Source organism: Gobius niger (genome assembly GCF_951799975.1).
Source record: "Gobius niger genome assembly, chromosome: 12".
NCBI classification, from domain to species: Eukaryota; Metazoa; Chordata; class Actinopteri; order Gobiiformes; family Gobiidae; genus Gobius; species Gobius niger.
The window spans coordinates 1854751-1879208 of NC_136863.1; the positions used below are offsets into that span (position 1 = coordinate 1854751).

General features: G+C 44.1%; 1 protein-coding gene across 1 annotated transcript in view; it reads left to right on the plus strand.

Moving 5' to 3' along the window:
• Positions 1 to 446: 446 nt before the first annotated feature.
• Positions 447 to 24458, plus strand: part of pdzd8 (PDZ domain containing 8) — a gene marked incomplete at its 3' end in the record, with an annotated part of 69030 nt that continues 45018 nt past the window's right edge. Inside the window, exons 1-4 of the mRNA XM_079567076.1 lie at positions 447 to 1024; positions 4308 to 4475; positions 7674 to 7966; positions 21261 to 21380. Coding sequence (XP_079423202.1) covers positions 623 to 1024; positions 4308 to 4475; positions 7674 to 7966; positions 21261 to 21380 — 983 coding nt within the window. The 5' untranslated portion in view covers positions 447 to 622. The remainder of the gene's footprint in view (positions 1025 to 4307; positions 4476 to 7673; positions 7967 to 21260; positions 21381 to 24458) is intronic.

Genomic DNA, 24458 nt, shown 5'->3' on the forward strand with positions numbered 1-24458 from the left:
AAAAGACAGAAAAGTGACAAAAATGTGACAAAAACGGACTTAAAAATGGAAGAAAATGTGAAAAAAAATTGACCAAAAATGTATGAGAAAATTATGAAAAAGTGACAAAAATGTGACAAAAACTGACTTCAAAATGGATGAAAAAAATGATAAAAAATGCAACAAAAAAATGACAAAAAAATTATGAAAAATGACAAAATATTTACTTTAAAATTTACAACAAAAAAAGACAGAAAAGTGAGAGAAATGAGACAAAAACGAGGGAAAAAAATCAGTTTAGATCAGTTATAGGTCTTAGCTTTCAAATGAGGCGTTACACTGGCCTGTGACGCTTGAGAAAATGCGCTAAGAGGTTATTTTATTTAATGTATTTTCATAAACGAAAAGAACAGCCGCTCATATAAAGCCACACAGAGCTCCTCCTCCGCAGGCTGGCTCCCCCCGCGCGGATCTGGCGCCCCTGGCTGCACAGACGCGGATGATGGCTGCAGAGCGCACGGCCAGGTGGATCCGTCTTTGTTGAACCCGCTCAGATCGTCATGCGCCAGGACTGACCCGCGGGACCGGAGCCAGGACCGCGGGGCTCGGGCGCGCGGGCGGGCGGGCGGGCGGGGGAGCGGACATGATCTACCTGGTGCTGCTGTCGGCCTTCTCCGGGGCCGTGCTCACGCTAATCCTCCAGTTCCTGCTGCTGTACCGGCGCAGCCCGCAGCCCGTGGCCAGAGCCGTGCAGTACGTCAAAGTGGAGCCGGACAGCGCGCTCAGGGATTACTTCAGCAGCGCGCAGCAGCAGCAACAACAACAGCATGGGGAGGGAGAGGAGCACGGGGCACCCAGAGGCCCGGGGGGAGCCGGAGAGCCAGCACCCAAAGGCCCGGCAGGAGCGGCAGAGGCGGCGGGGGCAGGAGAGACCAGTGTGGACCAAGCCGAGACCTGCCATTTCCTCAACGCGATCTTCCTCTTTCTGTTCCGGGAGCTCCGGGACACCCCCGCGGTCCGACACTGGCTCACCAAGAAGATCAAGGTGGGTTTGGACCGGGTTTAGACCGGGTTTAGACCAGGGCTGGGGCTCTTTACGCACTGTTTACGCACTGTTTACATCCTGTTTACATCCTGTCTATGTACTGTCTATGTCCAGGTTCAGTCCTGGTTCAGTCCGGGTTCAGTCCAGTTTAGTCCTGGTTTAGTCCAGGTTTAGTCCTGGTTTAGCCCAGGTTTAGTCCAGGTTCAGTCCTGGTTTAGACCAGGTTTAGTCCAGGTTTAGTCCTGGTTTAGACCAGGTTTAGTCCAGGTTCAGTCCGGGTTCAGTCCAGTTTAGTCCTGGTTTAGTCCAGGTTTAGTCCTGGTTTAGACCAGGTTTAGTCCAGGTTCAGTCCTGGTTTAGACCAGGTTTAGTCCAGGTTTAGTCCTGGTTTAGACCAGGTTTAGTCCAGGTTCAGTCCTGGTTTAGACCAGGTTTAGTCCAGGTTTAGTCCTGGTTTAGCCCAGGTTTAGTCCAGGTTCAGTCCTGGTTTAGACCAGGTTTAGTCCAGGTTTAGTCCTGGTTTAGACCAGGTTTAGTCCAGGTTTAGTCCTGGTTTAGTCCAGGTTCAGTCCGGGTTCAGTCCAGTTTAGTCCTGGTTTAGTCCAGGTTCAGTCCTGGTTTAGACCCGGTCTAGACCTCTTTACGCACTGTTTACATCCTGTCTACGTCTTGGTTCAGTCCTGGTTTAATCCAGGTTTAGTCCAGGTTTAGTCCAGGTTTAGTCCAGGTTTAGTCCAGGTTTAGTCCAGGTTTAGGCCAGGTTTAGTCCAGGTTTAGTCCAGGTTTAGTCCAGGTTTAGTCCAGGTTTAGTCCAGGTTTAGGCCAGGTTTAGGCCAGGTTTAGAGCTGTTTACGTCTTGGTTTAGTCCAGGTTTAGACCAGGGCTAGAACTCTTTACGCACTGTTTACATCCTGTCTACGTCCAGGTTCAGTCCAGGTTTAATCCAGGTTTAGTCCTGGTCCCCGTGTTTGCTCTGATCCCCCTGGTTCCCTGTGGCTGGTGTAGTCCTGGTGTCGTCCAGGTTTAGCCCAGGTTTAGAGCTGTTTACGTCCTGGTTCAGTCCTGGTTCAGTCCAGGTTTAGTCCAGGTTTAGAGCTGTTTACGTCCTGGTTCAGTCCAGGTTTAGTCCTGGTTTGGCCCAGGTTTAGTCCAGGTTTAGTCCAGGTTTAGAGCTGTTTACGTCCTGGTTCAGTCCTGGTTCAGTCCAGGTTTAGGCCAGGTTTAGGCCAGGTTTAGAGCTGTTTACGTCCTGGTTCAGTCCAGGTTTAGCCCAGGTTTAGAACTGTCTACGTCCTGGTTTAGCCCAGGTTCAGTCCAGGTTTAGCCCTGGTCCCCGTGTTTGCTCTGATCCCCCTGGTTCCCTGTGGCTGGTGTAGTCCTGGTGTCGTCCAGGTTTAGCCCAGGTTTAGTCCAGGTTTAGTGCTGTTTACGTCCTGGTTCAGTCCTGGTTCAGTCCTGGTTTAGCCCAGGTTTAGTCCAGGTCTGGAACTTCTTTACATCCTGTCTACATCCTGGTTTGATCCAGGTTTAGTCCTGGTTTAGTCCAGTTTTAGCCCAGGTTTAGTCCTGGTTTAGAACTTCTTTACATCCTGTCTACATCCTGGTTTGGTCCAGGTTTAGTCCTGGTTTAGAACTTCTTTACATCCTGTCTACGTCCTGGTTCAGTCTGGTTCAGTCCAGGTTCAGTCCAGGTTTAGTCCAGGTTTAGTCCAGGTTTAGAGCTGTTTACGTCCTGGTTCAGTCCTGGTTTAGCCCAGGTTTAGTCCAGGTCTGGAACTTCTTTACATCCTGTCTACATCCTGGTTTGGTCCAGGTTTAGTCCTGGTTTAGTCCAGTTTTAGCCCAGGTTTAGTCCTGGTTTAGAACTTCTTACGTCCTGGTTCAGTCTGGTTTGAGTCCTTTTTGCTGTTTTACTTTAGTCCTGTCTTCGTACCGAGCACATTTCTCTCGTTCTCCAAATCCAGAAGCTTCTTGGGGAAAAACCTTTGGCCAAAACCGGACAAAAAAGTTAGAATCAGTTTTGGAGTTCTTAGCTTTCAAATGAGGCGTTGCTCTGGACCAGAGGGAGTCGGCTCCAGCAGAAAAGCTTCAGATTTAGAGAGTTTTGTGACAGTTGATAAAGTTCAGTCCTGGTTCTGACCCCCTGTTCCCTGTGGCTGGTGTAGTCCTGGTTCTGTTCCCTGGTTCCTCTGGCAGGTGTAGTCCTGGTGTAGTCCTGGTGTAGTCCTGGTCCTGGTCCTGGTCCTAGTTCTGACCCCCCCTGGTTCCCTGTGGCAGGTGTAGTCCTGGTGTAGCCCAGGTTTAGAACTGTTTACGTCCTGGTTCAGTCCTGGTTCTGACCCCCTCTGGTCTCTCTGGCAGGTGTAGTCCTGGTGTAGTCCTGGTCCTGGTCCTGGTGTAGTCCTGGTGTAGTCCTGGTCCTGGTCCTAACCCCCTCTGGTCTCTCTGGCAGGTGTAGTCCTGGTGTAGTCCTGGTTCAGTCCTGGTTTAGTCCTGGTCCTGGTCCTAACCCCCCATGTCTCTCTGGCAGGTGTAGTCCTGGTGTAGTCCTGGTGTAGTCCTGGTGTAGTCCTGGTGTAGTCCTGGTGTAGTCCTGGTTCAGTCCTGGTCCTGGTCCTGGTCCTGGTCCTGGTCCTGGTTCTGACCCCCCCTGTTCCCTGTGGCAGGTGTAGTCCAGGTGTAGTCCTGGTTCTGACCCCTGGTCCTGATCCCTGTGGCTGGTGTAGTCCTGGTCCTAGTCCTAACCCCCCCGGTCCCTGTGGCAGGTGTAGTTCTGGTTCGGTCCTGGTTCAGTCCTGGTTCAGTCCTGGTTCAGTCCTGGTGTAGTCCTGGTCCTGGTCCTGGTCCTGGTTCTGACTCCCTGGTTCCTCTGGCAGGTGTAGTCCTGGTTCGGTCCTGGTGTAGTCCTGGTCCTGGTCCTGACCCCTCTGGTCTCTCTGGCAGGTGGAGTTCTGGTTTGGTCCTGGTTTAGTCCTGGTTCTGACCCCTGGTTCCCTGTGGCAGGTGTAGTCCTGGTCCTGGTCCTGGTCCTGGTCCTGGTCCTGGTCCTGGTCCTGGTCCTGGTCCTGGTCCTGGTCCTGGTCCTGGTCCTGGTCCTAACCCCCCCTGTTCCCTGTGGCAGGTGTAGTCCTGGTTCGGTCCTGGTTTAGTCCTGGTCCTGGTTCAGTCCTGGTGTAGTCCTGGTTCCCTGTGGCTGGTGTAGTCCTGGTCCTGGTCCTGGTGTAATCCTGGCCCTGGTCCTGGTCCTGGTCCTGGTCCTAACCCCCCCTGTTCCCTCTGGCAGGTGGAGTTCGAGGAGCTCCTGCAGACGAAGACGGCCGGCCGGCTCCTGGAGGGGCTCAGTCTGAGGGACATTTCTCTGGGAAACTCGGTCCCGGTTTTCAAATCCGCTCGACTCATGAAGCCGGTGCAGCGGAACGAGGAGGGCGTCCCCGAGGAGCTCAACTTCGAGGTACGGCCCGTGAGGCGCCACCGGGGGCCATTTTGTATTTTCAGACTTTCAGAATCACAGTATAAAAGCTTCACACACAGGATTACAGATCCCACTGACCACCCTGACCCCACATGTCCAGCCAGGTCCTTATGGTCCCTTTAAAGGAACAGGCCAGCGTTTTTCCACACTGAGATATGTTCTTACCTGAGCTGTGATGAGTTCTTTAGGACCTGTCTGATCTTCAGTCACGTAAACACAGCGCAGACGGCGTTAGCATTTAGCCTCTCCCTCTCTCCTCTATAGCTCCAAAACAGGTCAAGATAGAAGCTACCAAGCTCTTCCACGTTTTCCCTATTTAAATATGGTTACGTGAAGTGTTCCACTACAAAGTATAATCACACAAAATTAAACAATGTGGATTTTCTAAGCGGATAAAAGGGGGGACTATATTGTAAGGCGTAATAATACCAGGAGTAGTTTGGCATCCGCGCAGTAATCTTCACTTTACTGTGCGGATGCCAAATTACTCCTGGTATTATTACACCTTACAATATTGTTATATAATTGACAAAAAATTACAAAAAATGGACAAAAAAAATTGACCAAAAAATGACCAAAAATTGACAAAAAATTGATTAAAAAATTGACGAAAAATTGACAAAAAAAATTACAAAAAAGTGACCAAAAAATGATTAAAAAATTCCCAAAAGATAAAAAAATTACGAAAAAATGACACAAATGTGACAAAAAAATGGCACACAGTAAAGTGAAGATTACTGCGCGGATGCCAAACTACTCCTGGTATTATTACGCCTTACAATATAGTTCCCCCTTTTATCCGCTTAGAAAATCCACATTGTTTAATTGTGTGTGATTATACTTTGTAGTGGAACACTTCACGTAACCATATTTAAATAGGGAAAACGTGGAAGAGCTTGGTAGCTTCTATCTTGACCTGTTTTGGAGCTATAGAGGAGAGAGGGAGAGGCTAAATGCTAACGCCGTCTGTGCTGTGTTTACGTGACTGAAGATCAGACAGGTCCTAAAGAACTCGTCACAGCTCAGGTAAGAACATATCTCAGTATGTAGAAACGGTGTCCTGTTCCTTTAAGGCCTGTGACCTCAGATCTGATGAAAGAACCATCAACATCGCAAAAAACAACGGCAAAAATGACTGACAGTTTTATATTAATCTGCGTTTGAGGGAAAGTGGGCGGAGCTTTTGTTCTGGTTCTCTGTACTCTGAGACAGTACTCTGATTACTCTGAGTACTGCCTCAGAGTAATCAGAGTACTGTCTCAGAGTAATCAGATTACTGCCTCAGAGTAATCAGATTACTGTCTCAGAGTAACCCGAGTACTGTCTCAGAGTAATCAGAGTACTGTCTCAGAGTAACCGATTACTGTCTCAGAGTAACCCGAGTACTGTCTCAGAGTAATCAGAGTACTGTCTCAGAGTAACCGATTACTGTCTCAGAGTAATCAGAGTACTGTCTCAGAGTAATCAGAGTACTGTCTCAGAGTAATCAGAGTACTGTCTCAGAGTAACCGAGTACTGTCTCAGAGTAATCAGATTACTGCCTCAGAGTAATCAGAGTACTGTCTCAGAGTAATCAGAGTACTGTCTCAGAGTAACCGATTACTGTCTCAGAGTAATCAGAGTACTGTCTCAGAGTAATCAGAGTACTGTCTCAGAGTAATCAGAGTACTGTCTCAGAGTAACCGAGTACTGTCTCAGAGTAATCAGAGTACTGTCTCAGAGTAACCGAGTACTGTCTCAGAGTAATCAGATTACTGCCTCAGAGTAATCAGATTACTGCCTCAGAGTATCCCGAGTACTGCCTCAGAGTATCCCGAGTACTGCCTCAGAGTAATCAGATTACTGTCTCAGAGTAATCAGATTACTGTCTCAGAGTAACCGAGTACTGTCTCAGAGTAACCCGAGTACTGCCTCAGAGTAATCAGATTACTGTCTCAGAGTAATCAGATTACTGCCAGAGTAATCAGATTACTGTCTCAGAGTAACCGATTACTGCCTCAGAGTAACCGAGTACTGTCTCAGAGTAATCAGATTACTGTCTCAGAGTAACCGAGTACTGTCTCAGAGTAATCAGAGTACTGTCTCAGAGTAATCAGAGTATTGTCTCAGAGTAATCAGAGTACTGTCTCAGAGTAATCTGATTATTGTCTCAGAGGAATCTGATTATTGTCTCAGAGTAATCAGAGTACTGTCTCAGAGTAATCAGAGTACTGTCTCAGAGTAATCAGATTACTGTCTCAGAGTAATCAGATTACTGTCTCAGAGTAATCAGATTACTGTCTCAGAGTAATCAGATTACTGTCTCAGAGTAATCAGAGTACTGTCTCAGAGTAATCAGAGTACTGTCTCAGAGTAATCAGAGTACTGTCTCAGAGTAACCGAGTACTGTCTCAGAGTAATCAGATTACTGCCTCAGAGTAATCAGAGTACTGTCTCAGAGTAATCAGAGTACTGTCTCAGAGTAACCGAGTACTGTCTCAGAGTAATCAGATTACTGCCTCAGAGTAATCAGAGTACTGTCTCAGAGTAACCGAGTACTGTCTCAGAGTAATCAGATTACTGCCTCAGAGTAATCAGATTACTGCCTCAGAGTATCCCGAGTACTGCCTCAGAGTAACCCGAGTACTGCCTCAGAGTATCCCGAGTACTGCCTCAGAGTAATCAGATTACTGCCTCAGAGTAACCGATTACTGTCTCAGAGTATCCCGAGTACTGCCTCAGAGTAACCCGAGTACTGTCTCAGAGTAATCAGATTACTGCCTCAGAGTAACCGATTACTGTCTCAGAGTAACCGATTACTGTCTCAGAGTAACCGATTACTGTCTCAGAGTAACCGATTACTGTCTCAGAGTAACCGATTACTGTCTCAGAGTAACCAGATTACTGTCTCAGAGTAATCAGATTACTGTCTCAGAGTAACCGAGTACTGTCTCAGAGTATCCCGAGTACTGCCTCAGAGTAACCCGAGTACTGTCTCAGAGTAATCAGATTACTGTCTCAGAGTAATCAGATTACTGTCTCAGAGTAATCAGAGTACAGTCCCAGAGTAACCGAGTACTGTCTCAGAGTAACCCGAGTACTGCCTCAGAGTAACCCGAGTACTGCCTCAGAGTAACCCGAGTACTGCCTCAGAGTAACCCGAGTACTGTCTCAGAGTAACCGAGTACCTCCCTGCAGGTGGACCTGGAGTATAACGGCGGCTTCCATCTTGCGATCGACGTGGACCTGGTGTTCGGGAAGTCCGCGTACCTGTTCGTGAAGATGCGGCGCGTGATTGGTCGGCTCCGGCTGCAGTTCACCCGGATCCCGTTCACCCATTGGTCGTTCTCCTTCCTGGACGACCCCCTGGTGGACTTCGAGGTGAAGTCGCAGTTCGAGGGTCGACCTCTGCCTCAGCTGACCTCCATCATCGTCAACCAGCTGAAGAGGGTCATCAAGAAGAAGCACACGCTGCCCAACTACAAGATCAGGTACCAGAAACACGACTACAAGATCAGGGACCAGAAACACGACTACAAGGTCAGGGACCAGAAACACGACTACAAGGTCAGGGAGGAACCAGAAACACAACTACAAGATCAGGTACCAGAAACACACAAGTACAAGATCAGGTACCAGAAACACAACTACAAGATCAGGGACCAGAAACACGACTACAAGATCAGGGACCAGAAACACGACTACAAGATCAGGGACCAGAAACACGACTACAAGGTCAGGGAGGAACCAGAAACACAACTACAAGATCAGGTACCAGAAACACACAAGTACAAGATCAGGTACCAGAAACACAACTACAAGATCAGGGACCAGAAACACACACGTACAAGATCAGGGACCAGAAACACACAAGTACAAGATCAGGGAGGAACCAGAAACACGACTACAAGATCAGGTACCAGAAACACAAGTACAAGATCAGGAACCAGAAACACACAACTACAAGGTCAGGTACCAGAAACACAAGTACAAGATCAGGAACCAGAAACACAAGTACAAGGTCAGGGAGGAACCAGAAACACACCTACAAGATCAGGTACCAGAAACACAACTACAAGATCAGGTACCAGAAACACACAACTACAAGGTCAGGTACCAGAAACACACAAGTACAAGATCAGGGAGGAACCAGAAACACACCTACAAGGTCAGGTACCAGAAACACACAAGTACAAGATCAGGTACCAGAAACACACAAGTACAAGATCAGGAACCAGAAACACAAGTACAAGGTCAGGGAGGAACCAGAAACACGCTGCTACAAGGTCAGGAACCAGAAACACAACTACAAGATCAGGGACCAGAAACACAACTACAAGATCAGGTACCAGAAACACAACTACAAGATCAGGAACCAGAAACACGCTGCTACAAGGTCAGAAACCAGAAACACAACTACAAGATCAGGGACCAGAAACACGCAAGTACAAGATCAGGTACCAGAAACACAACTACAAGATCAGGTACCAGAAACACAAGTACAAGATCAGGTACCAGAAACACACAAGTACAAGATCAGGTACCAGAAACACAACTACAAGATCAGGTACCAGAAACACACAAGTACAAGGTCAGGTACCAGAAACACACAAGTACAAGATCAGGTACCAGAAACACAACTACAAGATCAGGAACCAGAAACACAACTACAAGATCAGGTACCAGAAACACACAAGTACAAGGTCAGGTACCAGAAACACACAAGTACAAGGTCAGGTACCAGAAACACACAAGTACAAGGTCAGGTACCAGAAACACACAAGTACAAGATCAGGTACCAGAAACACACAAGTACAAGATCAGGTACCAGAAACACAACTACAAGATCAGGTACCAGAAACACGCAAGTACAAGATCAGGTACCAGAAACACAACTACAAGATCAGGTACCAGAAACACAAGTACAAGATCAGGTACCAGAAACACACAAGTACAAGGTCAGGTACCAGAAACACACAAGTACAAGATCAGGTACCAGAAACACAACTACAAGGTCAGGAACCAGAAACACGCAACTACAAGATCAGGTACCAGAAACACAACTACAAGGTCAGGTACCAGAAACACGCAACTACAAGGTTAGGGAGGAACCAGAATGAACTCCCAAATGACCCAGTGTCTCCACGAGGTCTTATTCTAAAATCTGTTGTAGTTTAGCTCTACAAACACGCTGTGAAAGGCCTGGGGTTGTTTTCTTACGGCGGCACGTTAGCGCAGCGGGTTAGCGTAGCAGTTAGCGCAGTGGTTAGCGTAGCGGTTAGCGCAGCGGTTAGCGCTCTCGCAGAAGGAGAGTTTGGTTTGTTCTTTATGCTATAGTTTTATCTGACCTGTTTATGCGACGTTAACGAACCAGACTCCACGTAGCTAACATCACTGTGCTATGTTAGCATACTGTGTCATGTTAGCATACTGTGTCATGTTAGCATACGGTGTCATGTTAGCGTACGGTGTCATGTTAGCATACTGTGTCATGTTAGCATACTGTGTCATGTTAGCATACGGTGTCATGTTAGCGTACGGTGTCATGTTAGCATACTGTGTCATGTTAGCATACTGTGTCATGTTAGCATACTGTGTCATGTTAGCATACGGTGTCATGTTAGCATACTGTGTCATGTTAGCATACTGTGTCATGTTAGCGTACGGTGTCATGTTAGCGTACGGTGTCATGTTAGCGTACGGTGTCATGTTAGCATACTGTGTCATGTTAGCATACTGTGTCATGTTAGCATACTGTGTCATGTTAGCATACGGTGTCATGTTAGCATACGGTGTCATGTTAGCATACTGTGTCATGTTAGCATACTGTGTCATGTTAGCATACGGTGTCATGTTAGCATACTGTGTCATGTTAGCATACGGTGTCATGTTAGCATACTGTGTCATGTTAGCATACTGTGTCATGTTAGCATACGGTGTCATGTTAGCATACGGTGTCATGTTAGCATACGGTGTCATGTTAGCATACGGTGTCATGTTAGCATACTGTGTCATGTTAGCGTACTGTGTCATGTTAGCGTACTGTGTCATGTTAGCGTACGGTGTCATGTTAGCGTACGGTGTCATGTTAGCATACTGTGTCATGTTAGCATACGGTGTCATGTTAGCATATGGTGTCATGTTAGCATACGGTGTCATGTTAGCATACTGTGTCATGTTAGCATACTGTGTCATGTTAGCATGCTGTGTCATGTTAGTATGCTGTGTCATGTTAGCATGCTGTGTCATGTTAGCATACTGTGTCATGTTAGCATACTGTGTCATGTTAGCATACGGTGTCATGTTAGCATACGGTGTCATGTTAGCATACTGTGTCATGTTAGCATACTGTGTCATGTTAGCATACTGTGTCATGTTAGCATACTACGTCCCTCCTGAACCGAGCACATTTTCTCCAGTTTGGCTTTACCCCAATCCAAAAGCTTCTGTAGAAAAAGTTGTGAAAAAGCAACAAAACTGAGACGAAAACAATGATGGAAATGTGACAAAAAAGTGAGAAAACATTGACAAAAAAGCGACGAAAAATTGATGAAAAAGTGGCAAAAAAGTCACAAGAAATTGAAAAAAATTGACAAAAAATTGACAAAAATCGGACAAAAAAATGACAAAATGTGACTATTTGTTTTTACAAAAATGTGACAAAAAAGAAAAAAAAAAAGAAAAAAAAGAAAAAAAAATGTGATTAAAAATTTGTCAAAAAAATAAAAAAAAAATGGATGAAAAAATGACCAAAAAATGAAAAAAAAAGTGATAAAATTACAAAAATGTGATTGAAAATTTGACGACAAATGACAAAAATGTGACAAAAAATGACAAAAAAATGACAAAAAAAGATACAATTACAAAAATGTGATTAAAAATTTGTCAAAAAAATGAACAAAATTTGATGAAAAAATGACAAAAAAATGACAAAAAAATGTGATAAAAAATTTCCCAAAAAATTACTAAAAATGGACGAAAAAAATGACAAAAATGTGACGAAAAATGACAAAAAAATGAAAACAAAAATGGACGAAAAAATGACAAAAAAAATGACAAAAAAGTAACAAAAATGAGTTGAACACCCAACAAAAAAATGATGTAAAAAGAATGTGATGACGTGAGGAAAAAGATCCTCTCGGTTCAGGCGGGAGTTAAGAGGTTAAACATGTGACTCTGTTTGGAGGACGAGGACCCGGTCACTCACTTTAATAAGAAGCTGCAGATTAGCTTCAGCGTTGGACCGCGAGGAAAAGGGTGGCAGGATGTGAAGTTTGCAGATATGGAGTGAATATTTTTGGGCTCTGGTTGAACTCCCACTCGTCCCGCCCACTGACAGCTGCTTCTTTACTCGCCTCAGCTCCGTCCTGCTACTATAGAAACTGGAGGAGAGCGGTTTATTAAAGCTGTTCTTCACCAAGCATGAGGAGAAACACGGCGGGAGTATATTTAGCTTGAGCCTCCTTCTCCTTCCACCTGATGATGTCATGAGGTGGTGCTAATCTGCGTTTGTAAACCTCACATGTAACGGGTCTATCATATATTAGTGTCACAGTTTAAATTGAATAACAGAAGGAAATGCACTTTTTAACAATATTCTAATTCTCTGAGTTCACCTGTCGGCCAGTGCAGCACATAGACCAAGGGCAGGCAACGTCAGGCCCGGGGGCCAAATCCGGCCCTCCGGCTTAGAACCTCTGGCCCTCAGGATGTTTTGAATGGTTTGGAAGATGACATTAATACACGAGTCAGAGATCAAATGCTTGTTAGACGACTCTGGAAATGTGCAAAACAGTCAATTCTTTCCAAACGGCTGAACGGCCAATTAGGTCAGCTATAGGGCTGGGTAAATGTACATTACAAATATTTTTTCAAATATCGATACGCAAATAGTTGTCGTCTAGAAGCAGAAAACAGAACAATAATGTGTAGAAGATCTGCACGTTTACATTATCAGCAGTGTTAATTTCGTGGACTAAAATATTTTAGTCGACTAAAATTGATAGATTGATTAGGGTTGTGCACATCGTCCATCGTGATGGACGAGCAACATCACGATGTAGAGCCACCATCTTGATGCCACGCCCCCTCCTGTCAGAAACACGCAGTGGTCGTCTGTAGGCCTTGTAAACCTACAGACTTTGCAGGGATTGCACTGTAAATTAAATCACGGATGTAACTAATATACACGCTAGTGTCAGTACCTGCCAGAAGCCACGATGTGTAAAGACACAGCTGCTCTGTTTCTGACACGCGGGGCTCTCTCTCTCTGCAGCTCAGAGTTTAACAGCTCGTGGTTTTGCTTTGCTTCGTACGGAAACTTAAACCGTATTAAAATGAGATGGCTCTCACATCGGAGCTAGCTGAGCGCGCGGATTATTCTCACGAAGAACGAGGAGAGGAGAAAGAGAGGAGAGAAAGAGGCGGTGCAGGAGGTACGAGGTTATGAGCTCACGGACCGGGCGGCGCGTGGAGCGGCTTCAAAAACGTAGCTACGATGCAAACTTGTAAATATTGTCCCGCTCACCCACTGTTTCTTAAACATGACGTTAAAACTAAACTAATACGCTCCGATTTACATTTGTATCAGTGTGAGGAGAGCCTTGGAGTTCACGCTCTGAATGAGTCGTTCTCCTCTCAGACTTTACGCACGAGTTTTAACACATTTCTGTTGCAAAAGTCGTGTCCGTGACTCTGTCCAGATCATGTTTAGTTTAGATCCATTTATCTGCAATCTCACATGTTCCTAACATACATAGTAATATGCAGCTTATATATAGACTATGTAAATGTCTTTAAATGCTTATAATGAGAAACGGACGATATCATCGACCATCACAATGGTTCACTGTAAACAACAAACGGCCAAATAAGGGAACATCGCCCAACCCTACAGCAGATGCAGTATTTTCGTGTTGAGCTTGTTCTGTGAACAGTCTGAGCCCGGGAGCTTCTTCAGTCCTGAGTGCGTCATGTGAGAGTCAGCGGGAAACGACTCCTCAGGGCCACGAGCTGCAGGAACATGTTTGTTTGTTTGTTTGTTTGCTTGTTTGTTTGTTTGTTGTGCCATTATCATGATTTATATTTCAGTTTGACATAAATAATGAGAAACTACATTTGTAATAATGTGAAAATCCAGTTTCTTGAAAAAGTGAATGAAGTATCTGGATCTTTACTGTTTAACCCCTTAACTCCCGCCTGAACCGAGCACATTTTCTCCAGTTTGGCTTTACCCCAATCTAAAAGCTTCTGGAAAAAAGGTGTGAAAATAGCGACAGAACTGAGACGAAAACAATGAAGATATGACAAAAAAGTGACGAAAAAGTGACAAAAAAATGACAAATATGTGACAAAAAAAGACAAAAAAAGACAAAAAAAATTACTATAAATGTGACAAAAAATGTGACAAAAAATGACAAAAAAAAATGACAAAAAAATGACAAAAATGTATGAAAAAATGTGACAAAAAATGACCAAAAAATGACAAAAAATGTATGAAAAAATGTGACAAAAAACAAAACAAAAAAAGACCAAAAAAGGTGACCAAAAAAGTTACAAAAATGAGTTGAAAACCCCCCAAATAAGCTGAAAAAAAATCTGATGACGTGAGGAAAAAGATCCATTTAGATGAGTTTTGTAGATCTTAGCTTTCAAATGAGGCGTTACACTGGCCTACAGGATTTGGGTAAAGCTGGAGAAAATGCTCTCGGTTCAGGCGGGAGTTAAGAGGTTAAACTGAAGTCTTAAGTTGGACTGAAAAGTGTCCACACGCTGCTGTGACCGAGGCTTCAGGGGAAAGTGCACGTCTGGAGGGGGAAGTGCGGGACAGCAGCGTGACCGATGGGGAAGAAAGTGTCCGGCCGCCTCCGTCCCGCTGACTGCTCTTAGAAAAGCCTCACTGTGGGATCTGTAGTTTCTCAGAGCGTTTTGGCGACTCCAGGAAGTGAAAGTGCCGACGGTGATTTCACGCCTCGCTTCGTTTGAAAAACTAACGGCCGTAAATCTGTGCGAGCGGCGGCGGCGCTGATTCACACAGAACCTTTTCTCTTTCACCGCGTTGTTCCTTTGTCAAAACCTTGTCCTTTAAGACAAGTTTTGAACCATGTAACTCAGGGGTTCTCAACCTGGGGGTCGCGAGACAAATTTGGGGGGTCGCCAGAGCATATAGATAAAATATATATTTTAATATTATTATTATGGTGTCGTAGCATACATGCTATTTTACCAGGGTGCCGTTAATTGTTCTAAATTTGTTTTAGCCTTTGTTTTTTCTTTGTTTTTTAAGAGTTATATAGTTTAACCTCTTAACTCCCGCCTGAACCGAGAGGATCTTTTTCCTCACGTCATCACATTTTTTTCTCCATCATTTTCTTGTTGGGTATTCAACTCATTTCTCTAACTTTTTCATAATTTTTTTGTCATGTTTTGTCACTTTTTTGTCATTTTTTTGTCAATTTTGTATCAAATTGTTTTCATTTTTTTTCATATTTTTGTCATTTTTTCGTTGTTTTTTTGTCATTTTGTTGTCGTTTTTTTGTCGTTTTTTGTCATTTTTTTGTCATTTTTTCGTAATTTTTTGGTCATTTTTTGTCACATTTTTGTCATTTTTTTGGTAATTTTTTTTTCAAATTTTTGTCATTTTTTCGTCCATTTTTTGTCATTTTCTTGTCATTTTTTGTCACATTTTAGAAATTTTTTAGTAACATTTTTATCACATTCTTGTAATTTTTGTGTCACATTTTGTCAGATTTTTGTCATTTTTTTGTTACATTTTTGTCATTTTTTCGTCAATTTTTCATCCTTGTTTTCGTCTCAGTTTTGTTGCTATTTTCACAGCTTTTTTCCAGAAGCTTTTGTATTGGGGTAAAGCCAAACTGGAGAAAATGTGCTCGGTTCAGGTGGGAGTTAAGGGGTTAACGTCCCTGTTTTTCCCATGGTCTGACCCGGGTGGGGGTCACGATCCTAATTACCTGTTATAATCGTGGTCGCGGCTCGAGAACCACTGATGTAACTGATTCAAATCCTCATCGCTGAAATACTTTAAAATAAACTGTATTTTCTTTATTTTTCCTCATGACTCCCCAGACCGTACTTTACTAAACCCACACGAAAGCAGAAGAACAAGGATTAATTTGGGTCCAGTTATTAGAAAGCTTTGTAACGACCCCGGGGGAGCGCGGTCACCGGCCGGTTGTTGTGGTGAGAGCGATGATGATGATGATGATGATGTAACGCTGCCTGGGGATTTACCGGCTGCACAGATGGAGCAGCAGGAAGGGAGGGATGAACTCCTCTGTACCAGCTATAGCAGTGGTTCTCAACCTTTTAGAGCCGCGACCCCCATTATAACAGTTCATTAGGATCGTGACCCCCACCCGGGTCAGACCATGGGAAAAACAGGGACATTAACCCCTTAACTCCCGCCTGAACCGAGCACATTTTCTCCTGTTTGGCTTTACCCCAATCCAAAAGCTTCTGGAAAAAAGGTGGGAAAATAGCAACAGAACTGAGACGAAAACAATGATGAAAATGTGACAAAAAAGTGAGAAAACATTGACAAAAAAGGGACGAAAAATTGATGAAAAAAATGACAAAAATGTGACAAAAAAAAGAAAAGAAAAAAGATGAAAAAGTTTCAAAAATGAGTTGAATACCCAACAAAAAAATGATGGAAAAAAAATCTGACGTGAGGAAAAAGATCCTCTTGGTTCAGGCGGGAGTTAAGAGGTTAACCTATATAACTCTTAAAAAACAAAGAAAAAACAAAAATGAATTAAATTTAGAACAAATAATGGCACCCTGGTAAAGTAGCATGTACGCTACGACACCATAATAATAATATTAAAATATATATATATCTATATGCTCTGGTGACCCCCCAAATTTGTCTCGCGACCCCCTAGTGGGTCCAAATCCCCAGGTTGAGAAGCCCTGCTATAGGCTAACGATAAACTCCTCTGAACCAGCTAAACAAATGACAAAAATGTGATAAAAATTTCACAAAAAAATGACAAAAGTGTGACTAATAATTGACAAAAAAATTACCAAAATGTAACAAAAAATGACAAAAATTTTATAAAAAATTGACGAATAGATGAAAAAAATGTGACACAAAAATTACAAAAAATTACAAAAAAATGTTACAAAAATGAGTTGAATACCCAACAAAAAAATGATGGAAAAAAAATCTGATGACGTGAGGAAAAATATTTTAGAGAGGAGCCTCGATAAACTCCTCTGCACCAGCTATAGGCTAACGATGAACTCCTCTGATTTACAAACTGCTGAATGCTCTGAGCAGTGTGGGCTCTGACCGGCCTTAAAGCTTGGGTTTGTTTCGGGCTGGGGCTCCAGCTTTGTGCCCGTGGACCTGGGACGGGCTGGATTTTTTTTGGCCCATCGAAAATCGAACTAATTACAAACTAGTCCATTCATCCATTCACTTCCACTTTATCCGGGGCCGGGTCGCGGGGGCAGCGTCTGAGCAGAGATGCCCAGACTTCCCGATCCACACACACCTCCTCCAGCTGTTCTGACCCCGAGGCCACACCTCCTCCAGCTGTTCTGACCCCGAGGCCACACCTCCTCCAGCTGTTCTGACCCCGAGGCCACACCTCCTCCAGCTGTTCTGACCCCGAGGCCACACCTCCTCCAGCTGTTCTGACCCCGAGGCCACACCTCCTCCAGCTGTTCTGACCCCGAGGCCACACCTCCTCCAGCTGTTCTGACCCCGAGGCCACACCTCCTCCAGCTGTTCTGACCCCGAGGCCACACCAGGCCAGCTCGGAGACATAGTCCCACCACCGTGTCCTGGGTCGTCCACGAGGCCTTGTCCCACTAGGACATGCCTGGAACACCTCCCGCGGGAGGCGACCAGGAGGTATCCGGAACAGATGCCCGAGCCACCTCAGCTGCTCCTTTCGACGTGAAGGAGCAGCGACTCTATTCCGAGCTCCTCCCGGGACACTGAGCTCCTCCCGGGACACTGAGCTCCTCACGCCCCTCACCCTGCGAAGGAAACTCATTTCGGCCGCTTGTATCCGCGATCTCGTCCTTTCGGTCGTTACCCAGATCACATGACCAGAGGTGAGGGCGGGAACGTAGATCGATCGGTCAAAATAGTTCCTAAACAAATGAACCATAAACCATTAAATCAGCTTCAGTTCCTCGAGGTGACCTTTACTGGAAACATTTGACTCAGCAGTTCTTCAGTCGCTTCTTTTCCCGTGAGCGTTTGGCACAAATCCGGCTCCTGAGGCGGGACAACATTCTTACCATGAACCTACATCAGCTTCAAACCACGGTGATTATAAAACCAGTTCATTCTCAAATTGCCTCCACTGTTCACCAGCTACAGCAGAGCGAGGGGAGGAGTTTGGTGAAGATGTCGTTGAACCAGATCGTGAACGGTTTTCTTCAGGGGAGTAAAATCAGCCTCAACTGACAAACCCGGGCCGAGTCACAAAGGCCGGTCCAGCCCCGGCTCCAGGTCTAAACCCAGGCCGAGTCTCAGAGGCCGGTCCAGCCCCGGCTCCAGGTCTAAACCTGGGCCGAGTCTCAGAGGCCGGTCCAGCCCCGGCTCCAGGTCTAAACCTGGGCCGAGTCTCAGAGGCCGGTCCAGCCCCGGCTCCAGGTCTAAACCTGGGCCGAGTCTCAGAGGCCGGTCCAGCCCCGGCTCCAGGTCTAAACCCGGGCCGAGTCTCAGAGGCCGGTCCAGCCCCGGCTCCAGGTCTAAACCTGGGCCGAGTCTCAGAGGCCGGTCCAGCCCCGGCTCCAGGTCTAAACCCGGGCCGAGTCTCAGAGGCCGGTCCAGCCCCGGCTCCAGGTCTAAACCCGGGCAGAGTCTCAGAGGCCGGTCCAGCCCCGGCTCCAGGTCTAAACCCGGGCCGAGTCTCAGAGGCCGAGTCTCAGAGGCCGGTCCAGCCCTGGCTCCAGGTCTAAACCCAGGCCGAGTCTCAGAGGCCGGTCCAGCCCCGGCTCCCGGTCTAAACCCGGGCCTGAGGCTGCAGTGGGTGGAATGTGGACGGGCCGGTCTGAGCTCACGCCTCTGCAGCGCCTCCTCCTTCAGGTCCATCATTAAATCTGTGTAGAAACAAACCGGCTCCTCAGGTTTAAAGAAGAACATTAGAACATTAGAACATTATCTTCAAATACAAAAGAAGTCAAACACCAGAGAGAGCAGGAGGACCAGGAGCGACGGGAAGGTTCGAGTTTAAGATCAGGAAAGAGAAGTTCAGGTTCTGCCGGCATCGATCAAATAAAACACTGAAAGCAGCTGCAGAACAAAATAAATCAAATAATGTTAGATCCAAGTTTTGATGCTGTTGGTCCAAGAACGGCAATAAAACCAAATCAGCTTCAAAATAACGACAAAAATGAGACAAAAATGTGACAAAAAAGCAATGAATTTAAATAGGTTTTCCTACACTGGCCTATAGGCTTCAACCTTCTGGATTTGGGTAAAGCTGAACTGGAGAAAATGGTCCAGCGGTTGAAGGCGGTTATTGACTTGTTTCAGGTCAAATAAATGTATTTATTTAGTGCTATTGTACATGTTTTGTGTGGTTTTCTGGTTCCATCTGTTTAATGTTTTAGTTTAGGTGTTGAATAAAGAGCGAGAGGCGCTGCTTGTTCGGCACTGAGTTTATCCGTGTGGGACCGAGCTAACGCTAACGCTAAAGCTAATGCTAAAGCTAAGGCTGAAGTTTTTATTGCTGGTGATTCTGAGGCGGGTGATTTGCTCATCGTTTCCAGGCTGCGTTCACAAAGTCCTGTGATAAAGCGAGTCGTAGCAGCGGCCGATAAAACTCGACACAGACACAGTTTAGATCAGTTTAAATCTGAATTTACAAAACTGTTGAAGGCGCTGCCGAAAGAATTTATATTTCAAACCCGAAATATAATGGAACACCGACCTATAAATCCACAGCTGGGCACCAGTGTCGCTCACGGATAAGAAAAGCTCTAATCAATTCATTAGACAGTGCCTTACAGAGACTTTACTCCCTGGGAAAATCAACAAAAACAACATAAATTTGATTAAAAAAATCATTAATAAACTAAGGACACTGTGCTTAAAACTTCCTATTCAACCAAAAGCCAAAGAGACACACTTTAAAATGATGAATGCTGTTCATCCCTCGAAAGAATTGCTATAAAAGCAAAAAAGTTTTAAAGTTGATGATAACACGTGTACTTTCTGTGAGAACAATGTGGAGATAACGGATCATATTTTTTTTTAAGTACCAAGACTCAAATATTTTAGAAGAACATTTGGAACTCTTCTTCAGAACAAGAACAATGAACTGTGTCAGGGGCGGACTGGGACTGAAAAACAGCCCTGGACTTCCACAAATACATATTTTAACCTCTGACCCCCCGCCTTAACCAAATGCATTCTGTCCTCTTTTGGCTGTGTAACACATTTGAAAGCTAAGACCCACAAAACTGACATTTTTCCTCGCACATTTTTTTTGAATTTTTGTCACATTTTTGTTGAATTTTTGTTGAATTTTTTGTTGAATTTTTGTTGAATTTTTTGTCACATTTTTGTTGAATTGTTGTTGAATTTTTTGTTGAATTTTTGTTGAATTTTTTGTCACATTTTTGTTGAATTTTTTGTCACATTTTTGTTGAATTTTTGTCACATTTTTGGTGCTTTTTTCCCAAGAATCTTTTAGATTAGGGTAAAGCCAAACTGGAGAAAATGGGATCCGAGTCTCTTACCCCCCGCCTTAACACTAACGAGTGCATTTTCCCCAGTTCGGCTTTTTATTATCATTATTTTGATCGGTATCATCAGCAAAAAGAGCGGGAAAGGTGGTCGTAGAAACAGAAGCAAAATCATTCATATAAATAATAAATAATAACGGTCCCAAAACTGAACCTTGTGGTGCACCAGACTCCACGGAATTCCTTTTAGATTCATGTTTTTTTATACTGGGCTTTACCCAAATCTAAAAGCTTCTCGACTGGACAGCAACAATGTAACGCCTCATTTGAAAGCTAAGACCTACAAAAGTGATGGAAACTTTTTGTCACGTCATTTTTGTCATATTTTTGTTGTTTTTTTTACTTTTCTTTTTCTATCATTTGTTTTGTGTTTTTCTCACGTTTATGTTGTTTTTTTTGTCCGTGTTTTCTCGTGTTTTTGTTGACTTTTCATCACATTTTTTGTCACCTTTTGTTGCTTTTCCGGCACATTTTTGTTTTGTTTTCATCCTCTTTTTCTCGCTATTTTGATGCTTTTCTTTTTAGCTTTTAGATTTGGGTAAAGCTCGGTTGAGGCGGGACCAGTGGCCCTTCTGTGCTCTTCCAGAATGGACATATGGCCAGTCCGCCCCTGGTCTGTGTTATAATGTACTTCTCTGTCTTGCAAAATTCTTTATACATAAACAAAAAATACTTAAATCATCCCCAAACTTTAAACGGTTTCTTGTGGACTTTGACATTTATTTAAAATCCCTCAAATATAAAAGCACCGATGATAACGACTATATTTAAGAATCTGTTTATGAACTCCAGAACTGTAGAACCCCTTGGAAGTCCATTCACCTCTAACTGTACTGCACCTTGTTGTTTTATCTAGTTTTTTTTTTCTTTTCCTGCTTGTGAACATTGTAATCTGAACAGATCATCAATAGTGCCCGACTTGTTTTGTACATGGAATTGTAAATAATAACTCCAGGTCAGGGTTTATTTGTGCAGCCCATTAAAAAACACACAGACATGACCCGGTCTCCTCACGTTGGTTCACTCCCGTCTTCTGTCTTCTGTCTCCTGCAGGTACAAGCCGTTCTTCCCCTTCCAGGTCGTGTCTCCTCTGAGCTCGGACCTGGACCTGTCGGTGTCTGAGGAGCGCCTGGCGGAGGGACGTCTGCGCTTCACGCTCATCGAGTGCAGCAGGTGAGGATCAACATCTGGCAGAACTTTGTAAATGTGTAGCGTCACTGGCAGGGCTGGACTGGCAAATGTGCGTTCCGTCAACCCATAGAAATGTGACAAAAAATGACCAAAATGTAAAAAAAAAAGACAAATTGATACAAAATTGACGAAAAAATAAAAAAAAGTGACAAAAAATGACAAAAAAAAAGAAAAAAAATTGATAAAACTTTGACAAAAAAATTACAAAAAATTTACAAAAAAATTACAAAAAAATTACAAAAAAATGTGACACAAATGTGATAAAAAATTGATGAAAAAATGTGACAACAAATGACCAAAATGTAACAAAAATTGATAAAAAATTGACGAAAAAATGACAAAAAATTGACAAAAATGTGACAAAAAAGTGTGGAAAAATGGATGAAAAAGTGGCAAAAATGTCACAAGAAATTGACAAAAAATGGACAAAAAATGGACAAAAAATTGATAAAAAAATTGAAAAAATGACAAAGTTACAAAAAGGAGTGTAATCCTCAACAAAAAAATGGTGGAAAAAAAATGTGATGACGTGAGGAAAAAGATCCTCTCGGTTCAGGCGGGAGTTAAGAGGTTAAATGAAGGTCATTTGAGTGCTGAAATGCTACAGGTGAACAAGAGGAAAATGGTCCCAGTCCAACCTCACACCTCACACACACACACACACACACACACACACACACACACACACACACACACACACTCGCCTAAACAACTAATACGTCACAAATGAAGCCACAAACTCAGTCCGGGATCTTCTTTTATACAATAACAGAAAATGTTCGAGGCTTTTTCCCTCCTCATGTTTACGTGAGAATCTGCAGCTACATTTCCATCTGTCCCCAAACGTTTCATCCAAAGGAAAATCCCTGGAGTTTGTTGTGGTCTGAGGTGTGCGCTGCAGTGCTGCGGGCCGGCCAGCAGAGGGCAGCATCACACCAGCTGTTCCTCATGCTCAGACTCAGACAGGAGCTGCAAGAGCCTCATTTTAGGAGCAGGGATTGACCGGAGCGCTCAGCATGTAGGACACTGTGATGCCTCATTTGAAAGCCGAGACCTTCTAGTTTCTGAAAACGTGTGTGAGATCTGTGTGGCTGAACTTGCATCACCTTTGCCGTTCCTGATCAAAACCCCCTGATCAGCAGCAACAGAAGAAAGGAAAAGAAAGTGAAGAACGTGGTAACAACGCAAGGAAAAAGATCTGTTTAGTTTTGTAGGTCTTAGCTTTCAAATGAGGCGTCACACTGGCCTCTCCAGTCCAGGAGCTTTTAGATTTGAGTAAAACACACTGGGCTTTGGTCGGGTCATGTTACATTAAGAGCACATTAGTTTGTAATATTTGCAGCATTAGTTCTTCAGAGAACGTCCTCCACATCCAGGTACAGTGACATCCTTAAAGGAACAGGCCACCGTTTTTCCACACTGAGATATGTTCTTACCTGAGCTGTGACGAGTTCTTTAGGACCTGTCTGATCTTCAGTCACGTAAACACAGCGCAGACGGCGTTAGCATTTAGCCTCTCCCTCTCTCCTCTATAGCTCCAAAACAGGTCAAGATAGAAGCTACCAAGCTCTTCCACGTTTTCCCTATTTAAATATGGTTACGTGAAGTGTTCCACTACAAAGTATAATTACACACAATTAAACAATGTGGATTTTCTAAGCGGATAAAAGGGGGAACTATATTGTAAGGCGTAATAATACCAGGAGTAGTTCGAAATCCGCACAGTAAAGTGAAGATTACTGCACGGATTTCGAACTACTCCTGGTATTATTACTAAAGGCTAAATGCTAACGCCGTCTGCGCTGTGTTTACGTGACTGAAGATCAGACAGGTCCTAAAGAACTCGTCAAAGCTAAGGTAAGAACATATCTCAGTAAAAAAACGGAAAAACGGTGGCCTGTTCCTTTAATGACAGACAGTTTTGACTCAGTCAGTCAGATACTTTTTGCATTTGATCAGTTAATTTTGTTGCCACCTCACTTTCATTGTTTCCATGAGAGAACAGTACTGCATCGTCTGCGTACGTGATGACATTGGCCGAGCAGACAGAGGGGAGGTCGTTGATGTAGATACTAAAAAGCAAAGGTCCCAAGATGGAGCCTTGCGGCCATCCCGTGGTTTAACCTGACGTGTTGCCTTTATGTCTGAAAATTCCTCTTGGCCGACATCGCTCATGTTTCTGAGTTTGTCTCCACTTTGGGACGCCTTTCAGAGAGAATAACATGAGTGCGTATGTGCTGGAAGAGAGGACGGTGGACTTTGAGACGTGACATTTTTTGTCATTTTTTTGTCACTTTTTTGTCACTTTTTTGTCAAAGTTTTGTCACTTTTTTGTCACTTTTTTGTCAGAGTTTTGTCACTTTTTTTGTCATTTTTTGTCATTTTCTTGTAATTTTTGTATCATTTTTTTGTCAAAGTTTTGGTCATATTTTTCGTCACTTTTTTGTCATTTTTTTAGTGCATTTTTTGTAATTTTTTTGTAATTTTTTATCATTTTTTAGTCAAAGTTTTGGTCATTTTTTTTTGTCTTTTTTGTTAATTTTTTCGTCACTTTTTTGTCCTTTTTTTGTCAAAGTTTTCTCATATTTTTGTCACATTTTTGTCACATTTTTGTCATTTTTTTGTCATTTTTTTGTCATTTTTTTGTCATTTTTTGTCATTTTTTGTCATTTTTTGTCATTTTTTGTCATTTTTTTGTCAAAGTTTTGGTCATTTTTTTCGTCACTTTTTTGTCACTTTTTTGTCATTTTTTTGGTGCATTTTTTGTCTTTTTTGTCACACTCGCCTCTGCTGTCCTGTACCTGCCCCACACTGGTCTCTGCTGTCCTGTATCTGAGCCACACTCGCCTCTACTGTCCTGTACCTGCCCCACACTGGTCTCTGCTGTCCTGTACCTGCCCCACACTGGTCTCTGCTGTCCTGTACCTGCCCCACACTGGTCTCTGCTGTCCTGTACCTGCCCCACACTGGTCTCTGCTGTCCTGTATCTGAGCCACACTCGCCTCTACTGTCCTGTACCTGCCCCACACTGGTCTCTGCTGTCCTGTACCTGCCCCACAC